Consider the following 8,120-nt stretch of genomic DNA (forward strand, 5'->3'; position numbering starts at 1 on the left):
AACCTGATCCCCACGGCTCAGTTTGTATCCATTTGTATCCAGTCAGAAAAAAATCATGAATGGTTTGCTAAGTTTTGCCTTAGCCAATAACTCAAGTGAGTAAGGTTTCACATCCTTAGTACACTCTCAGGCACGTCTCTAGATCCTCCATTGAGTGATAGTATCGACTTTAACACTTATTTTTCTCGAAAACTTGAATGAAAAAGTAAAATCTGTAAAACATCCTACTTTAGCAGGCTCGATTATATCAACTGGTAAAACTTTATTTTACAAGAAATAGGAATTGGACCAAATGCTTTTTATAATCCAGATAAGTGTTCATAACCACAGCAAATGTCACTGTACACACTGCCAATACAGACTTAATAACACGATTCTGAACTGTACAAGAGTTATTTATTTTCCTTAATCTCAAAGCTATTTTTAGTAGTACAAAAAAGCCATATTAACATTTTTTTTCCATTAGAAAACAACAGGATGTACAAAACTTTGGATGAAAAGTATGTCAAATTGCATTTAGCCATTTGGAGGAAAATCCACCACTCCATCAGTACCACCCAAAGTGTTTTTAGGCAGTGATTAAAATCAAAATAATGCATCTTAATAAATCTCAGCTGTTAAAAGAACAAACCTAGCAATATAGAATACTTTTCTACACAGTATTTTTAACTACTCAGTTCAGGAGTTATTTTTTTTTTCTTTTTTAAAAACCCATTTCAGTTGAGTGCTACTACATACCAGGCACCATATTTGGCCAACTAGGGGTTTTCGAACAAGTTGGTTAAAGTGGGAAAGACCCACAAATCAGTCCTTTGGTTACCAGGTTTGACTTTAATCTTCCAAGAACTCAAGAAACTCAGGATCAAGTTTACTCTTTCAAATGTTACTTGGTATCATTAGCAGGGAGACTGTTTAGAAAGGAAAGGAACCATTAGTTCTGATCCATTATTTCAATTAGGGAGCATTATCCAAAAGCTAATGCTGTTATTCTTAATATGATGGAATATTGAGAGGCCACCACAGATGTGGCTCAACTTTACCCTGAACTCCACCCGGCACTCTGCTCAAATCACAACAGGTGGACTATTTTGCATTTAATAAAGCAATAGTTAAAAAAAAATCAGTTTAGGGTCCAGTAAAAAAAAATCCAGTTATAAGCTGGAAAATAAGCAGAAAGTAAACTAGTAAGGATTAATATATAAAGGATTATCTTTTCATTTGAGTAACAAGATGCTAACACTTTGATTCAAAAGAAAAAAAAAAAAGGTCGAAGCTATGCTAATGGTCCAAAACTAACAATATGTCCATTGAACACCATTACTTCCTTATGGAAACCTGTCCGTAAAGTATAGCACATTTCGACAATAATTTGGAAGTGAGCCAAACGCTAAGGCTTATACCATATAAACCATCAACATTTAAACATGTTTGGCCATCTTTTCATGACTTATGTGCAGTCTGAACTCAACACTCTTGCTTCTGGACCTGCAATGACAAGAAAACAGTTTATGAAATAGTCTTAGGGTCCAGCCACTTCTGTCTTAAGTGGCTTAATTTGGCATGCTACATAACTACAGTAAAAGTAATTTTCAGTTTTAAATGCAAATTAAAAGCAGATAAATGATAACAATCGACACAGTATAAGATCTTCCCACATATGTAATTTGACACTGATTATGAATTCCAGAGCTTGAAAACTTCTTATCAAAAACCACAGCCAAATGTACTTTTGATGGCATGCAAGGCCTCCCTAAAAGTTAACCTAAGACCTAGAAGTCAGCCTCAGAACATAAAAAAACACAACAAATTTGTACATTTTATTCACATTTATTTTTTGCTTTTAGTGTGCTCACAGAAAATTAGAACACCTTAAGCAGGAGTTGAATAGCAATGTTTGTAAGCAACGTTACATTCCAGCTCTATGTCAAATTGGTCAAAGATCCTCCAGTATTTACAAAACACGAGAGACGAGGTGCTACGCAAAACCACTGCATCTGAAGATTTGTTTTTCCTTTATTCTCAAAGACAACTGGAAAAGAAAGCATTGTCTGCTGTAATCAAAAAAAAAAAAAAAAAAGAAAAAAGAAAAAAAAAACATACCACAGTATAAACAGTAACCATTCCACGTATCACAGCTTGGTTGGGTTTAAAATTTGTGTTTAAAAGGTCCAAGATGACTGCAGTTTTACAAAAAGATGGGCAGGGTGGAGACTTGCAAACTTCATGTGCTTCTGAAGGATATCAAGATTTGTTTTTATACAATAATCACAGTTAAAAACACCCTGCTGGTAATACATAATTACACTTTATTAAGGTCATAAACCAGCAATAAACAATAAAGCCTATACAACTTGTAGTTCTACATAATTACTGACTGGTACAGCTAACATGAGATAAGCAGGAAGTTCCTATGGTTTAGATGAACTCCTAAGACTATGATTTTTTTTTTTAAATCTGGGTATTGGTGTTTTTAATTCTTTTCTTTTTCCTTCTTATTCAAAACGTGTAGTGTTGTAAACCTGCCTCACAAAATACACCGTAATAACTTTCTTTAAAAAAAAAAAAAAAGGAAAGAAGGAAACCCCTAAGCCTTTACACCGTCGTTTTTAGTGGCATATTATCTTGGCAATGTTATGCACTGTTTCAATTTCCCATAGTGGCCCCTATCACTTCATTTGATATTCCTTTTTGACCCACCCATCTCCTTCATATATGGGTACGTCCATAGATTTGACAAAGAAAGTTTACATTTTTTTAATAAAGATGCAAAGTATGCAAAAAACATTAATACTGATGCAAAAAAAAAAAGAGTAAAAGTAAAGAAAAAAAAAAACAAAAACAAAAACAAAAGAAGGCAGAGGAAGCTGTCTAAACCGTCCTCGGCCTGTCGGAATGGTGGTAACAATGATTTGAGATGGGATCTGTGGGGAAGGGGGCTTTAAAAGAAAACAAAATTTGCTGCTTTAAAAAAAAATGTAAAATTAAAAAAAAAATCTTTAAAATCAATCCCTGGTTGTAGACAAGTTCTCCAAAACCAGTACCTGGCACCACTCCAACAAACAAACTTGGGGGGAAAAGTTCTTGAATTACAAGAGGGCGCCCGGAGCTTACTCGGCCACCGGCGCGGGGGGCGCCTCCGGACTGCACTCGGGCTGCGGCTCCGGTGACGCGGAGGGAGCTGCGGACGCCGCGGGCTCGTCGGTGGCGGCGGGCGCCTCCTGCTCGGGCCCCGCAGCGGAGGGCGCGTCATCTGCGGTGGCGCCCGGCGCGGGCTCCTCGGCCTTCTCCCCCACGGCCTCCGACGGCTCCTCGGCCCTTGGCTCTTCCGCCGCGGGCTGCTCAGGCTGCTCCGGCTGCTCCGGCTCGGCCGCCTCGGCCTCCCGGGACTCTCCGCCCTCCGCGCCCTCGGCGCCCGCCCCGCCCGCCTGCTCCCCCGGGGCCGCGGCCGCGTCGCCGCCGGCTGCAGCTGCGGCCTCGTCCTTGGCGCCGTCGGCGGTCGCGCCTTCCGCCTCAGCGCCCTCGCCGGCCTCCTTCTTGCTCTTCTTGAAGGAGAAGCCGCTCAGCTTGAAGGACTTCTTGAAGGAAAAGCGCTTCTTTTTTTTTTTCGGGGTCTCGCTGCTGGGAGACGGCGCGGCCCCGTCCTCCGCCTTGGGGGACGACGTGGAGGAGGCGGACGCGCCCTCGGTCTCCGCGGAGGGGGAGCCGGGCTCGGCGGGCTCGGCCTCCGCAGCCTCCTTGTCGGCCGTGGCAGCGCCCGGCTCGGGGGCCGCGGCTGCCTCATCCTTATCGGCCGCGGCCGGGGTCGCGGCGCCGCCGCTCGCAGGCTCCTCCTTGTCGGCGGCCGGGGCGCTGCCGTTGGCCTGCAGCTCCTCCTTGGCGCCCGGCTCGGCGGCGGCGGGCGACGCGTCCCCGTTCACTTTTACGTGGCCATTCTCCTACGGGGCAGGGAAAGAAAAAAGACCGGAGCGTCACTCGGAGTGGCCGACAGTGCCGTCCCCGCCCACCCCGGGCCAGCTTAGGAAGGGACCCGGCCGCTCGACCGCACGTGCCCGGCGGCCGGGGAGTGGACAGAAGTCGCCCACATTCCGAGGCCTTCGGATGGGAGCCCATGCTCTGCATCAGGCTACCCTTCCCTCCGCCTCCAGCAACTCGAGCTCTCGGGGCTGCGCATCCCCGGATGGCGCCGGCAGGGGGCGCTGCTCCTCCACCGCGCGGAGCGGAGCGGGGCGCGGGCGGGCGGGCGCTCAGGGGCGGGGCCACCCCGCCCTGCCTAGCCGGGCCCTGCCCGCAGGCCGAGGCGCCCCCGAGCCGGGGATCGCGCAGCCCGGGAGTCCGCAAACAAAGCTCAGGTGGCTGCCCCGGGTCGGCCTCTCCGAGGCTCGGCAACCAGCAGCGCTGGGGAAAACCCATTATGTCTGAAGTCTGGCCTCTGCTCCCACGCCCACCTTCGCCCATAATTCTGCAAATCGGGGTGCGCCGGGACAGCTTCTTTTTGCATTTTTAACGGGCTTAAAGCCTCTAGACAGAGCACGTCTTGCCCCAGTAGGTTTAGAGCAGGCCTTTTTTTTTCCTCCAGGAAAAGAGGCGTGGTGGGTGCCTGGTGTTTGGGAAGCAGCCACCCATGGCCGACCTCTTGAGCCCACCCAACCATGGCTCTCTGCCTGGGTCGCAGCAGCACTAGGGCAATCCTCGAGGGTGGCCGAGGTGCCATTCACAGGAACGGTCCAGACCAAAACACCAAAACTGCTCCCCTCTTGGTAGGCAGGAAAGGGTCTTCAAAAACCTACTGAGTATTCCCACCACACCAGGATAGCATTTAAAAAGTCATATGGGTGTGTAATTACACAGCTACCAAAGGGGGGGGGGATTCGGAAAGGCACTTGGAAAAGCTGCCTGTCCAGCTCTAACCAGCCACCTTTCCAAGAAACCCGAGGCATACTGCCTCTGGATACAATAAGACAAGCCTTCTCTCTCTGCTTGGCTTTCTCCACCGCCATCCACGTTGGCTCCCCCCTTCCTACCCACATACACACACGCGCGCGCACACACACAACCACACCAGAAATCTCAAAGACGACCCAATCTCGACAATAAATACGTGAGCCACCCAAACACTGCTGTGGCCCCAAATGCAAATGCAACCTGGAGGGGCGTTGGGGGGGGGTGTGCATCTAACTAGTCACGTTCAGCCAATTTCCAAACCACGCCATTTTAGGCGATTTATCACTCTTCCTCCGGTCTACTCAAGAATTCGCCAGGATCCTTAGGAACCACTCCTTTGGTTCTTATGAAAAATTGACAATTTAGGCTATCGTTACCCATTCAACTTTCAGACTAGGATCTGGCCACGCTCCCCTCCCCGGAATGCATCTCGGGCGCGACCAGAGGGAAGGCGAGGCGTCCAGATTAGAGAAAGACACCCAAGAAATGCCCAGAACCACAGGTAGAATTTACCTGCCCATTTGCTTTGGAAGGCGACGAGGCCACAGCCGCCTCCCCGGGCCTCTCAGCGGCGGCTTCTCCCTTCGCTGCGGTCTTGGAGAACTGTGCACCCATGCTGGCTTCTTCAACAAAGAAACTCAACAGATCCAAGAGAGGAAACAAAGAGCCTTGGGTTGGTGTAACGACGGGGCGAGCAGCAGCAGCGGCGGCAGCAGCAGCAACAGCGGCGGCGGCACACACACCGGAGGGAGGGGGTGGGGGTGACGAGGAGGACAGAAGAGACCCGATTAAATACACTCCGGATAAAAAATTTTTAGTCGAAGAGATCAAAAAGCAGCAGCGCAGGAAGGAGGGAAAAAGGTGGAAAAGTCGAGCACAAAAAAGGAGCCCAAGTGTAGTTTTTTAAAAAAAGAAGTAATAAAAAAAATCCCAGATTTGTAGCCGCACTGTAGACAAGAGGAAAATGGAGAAATCTCCCTGGTTGCTAATAAGATGCGGGGTCCAACGCCCAAGTGCACAGATGAATGGGCTCGCGGGCGCTGACGCGGCCCCCGCGCGCGCTGGCCAATCCGCGCGCCGCACACAAAGCAGGGGGCGGGGCCTGCGCTCCGGGCGAACAATGGAGCCGCGCTTTGCAAACGGTTTGAAAAATCAGCCTCAGACCGAGAATTAATGTCCTCCAAATAAATAAATCAATTAAAAATTACGTGCTTCTCGTCTCCCTCGGCCAGAAAATAATAATGCATTTCTTGATTGGCTTGCTTTGTTTGGAATTAATTAACACGGGAGGGGGTACTTATGGATGGGGGCGGAGAAAGCCTTAACTTGACTCGCATTGACTCTTGCTGGTCTATATCCGCGTCTGTCTCTAGCCACTCTCTCCCCTCCCCCATCTTCTCTGTGTGTTTACGTGTATAAGTGTGTACGCGAGTGTTAAAGACAATGGATAGGATTTGTGTGCTAGCAGCTTTTTTTTTCCCTCCGCGTTTCATAAGGGTTTCACAGTGCGCAAGGATTTTGGGGGTTTTGTTTGTTTTTTTCTTTCTTTAAACTGCTGCAATTGGTAAATCGTCCCACACTGAAAGGTATTTAAACCACGAAGATCGAATTTCACCTAGCGAGATCTCCAGTTGGAATTAGGTCTGTAGGCCAGATGTGGGAAATGCAAAAGCAGCAAACAGCCTAAGCCATGCTTCTTCCTTTCTCCCAGAGGCGTGAAATAAAATATTTTAAAAATGTTCCTTGGAGCGCTTCAAATCGCGTCTCTCCGGCTATTCCAATTAGCGATCACTTTTCTAAAAAACACAGTGAGGACCATTTGCAGAAGATCGAAACTCGCTAGCATGTTACCGCTGTATGAAACGACATAATTAATTTCCCTCTGTGGTAAAACGAGACGGAGCCTTGAGTGTACGAATCCATATTTACAGTTGGGAGACAGCTACTCTCGTCGACATGAGTTGTTTTCCCAGCTTGCTGCCAACAGCGGAGGGACTCTCATTTTGAACTTGTCCGTGCACAGCATCAAGTGTGCTCCAGGAAGAGAGGCAGCAGCGAGGAAAGTCTACTGAGTCCTAGTCTCAGAAGAAATCGCCTGCACTGTTGAGAGACAGCAAGAAAATCCCTGGAGACTCCACGTCTAACCCAGGCTAAGGCTCTACAGCGGTGTGTAGGATATCTCTCTCGTTCACTACATCCCTTACCACCAGACGCTTTTAGTGTGTGAGAGAGCAGGCGTTGATTTAATGTATCTGGAAGGGAGAAGGGATAGAGGACGCAACTTAATACACATTCATCTACCACCCATATTTTCGCTCATGAGAAAATCCAAACCATCTTTCGGCGTTTGCATTTAATGACTGTGCAACGTGAACGATGGAGGCGAGAATCAGTCGAGGGAATGGTTCGTTTCTCTCGGTGTTGGCTCGGAATGGTCAAACAGTTTTATTTTCTGTTCATTGTAGGGAAATAGGTCACACTTTGAGTGAAAAGGACAGTTGGTTCAAGCCAATAACCCTTTGTTCAAGTGCTGTTTGACAGTCACTGAGCAGAACATCGTTGCGTCAAGTTTCATCTCCTGACTGTCCAGTACCTTTAGATACATTATTCAATCCCGAAGTCATATTCCACAGAGCAACTGGAAGGAACATTTCGTCGAAATGCATCTTGCCAACCAACGTGTTAGCACCCGTAAGGAAGCCTGCTGGCCTGGCCCGAGAACCCAGCAGCCAGGATGGACGCGAATCCCTCATTAGCAGTTCCAACTTGAAAAGCCAACTGGGCTGATCCAATACCACCATCCAGGAGATTCCCAAAAGCTCAAAAGGCAATCTGTGCACCCACCCCCACGGGAACCTTGCCCCTTCCTCTGCGTCTCCCTCCGGTTTTAAATTGGTGTGATTGCTAGTTCGCTTTCGGATTTTTTCTCCCAGACATTCGGGGGCTGCTTTTATAGCTCCTTTGTTAACAGGCTGTCGTGCAGCTTTCCCCCCCTTTTCTTTCTCCGATGCCTATTTGCCTGGTATCGGCTCGTCTCCGGGGCAACCGCGGGGAAGATTCGGAGCCCGAGGCGCCGGGAGGGGGAAGGGGCGGAGCCCGGCGGTGTGGGGGCGGGGAGGGGCGCGAGGGGAGGGGTGCAGGGAGTGGGTCAGGAGGAGACCCCAGGACCCACGCCGAGC

The 8,120-nt window shown here is 48.5% G+C and overlaps 1 protein-coding gene across 1 annotated transcript; it reads right to left on the reverse strand.

The window, feature by feature from the left end:
- Positions 1 to 240: 240 nt before the first annotated feature.
- Positions 241 to 5,940, reverse strand: Marcks (myristoylated alanine rich protein kinase C substrate). Its single transcript, NM_001271090.3, is given in 2 exon segments — positions 241 to 3,935; positions 5,455 to 5,940. Coding segments are annotated over 2 exon segments (930 nt in total). The 5' UTR covers positions 5,557 to 5,940; the 3' UTR covers positions 241 to 3,107.
- Between the last annotated feature and the right edge of the window lie 2,180 nt (positions 5,941 to 8,120).

The sequence above is a fragment of the Rattus norvegicus genome, chromosome 20 (genome assembly GCF_021556685.1).
Source record: "Rattus norvegicus strain SHRSP/BbbUtx chromosome 20, alternate assembly SHRSP_T2T, whole genome shotgun sequence".
NCBI lineage: Eukaryota > Metazoa > Chordata > Mammalia > Rodentia > Muridae > Rattus > Rattus norvegicus.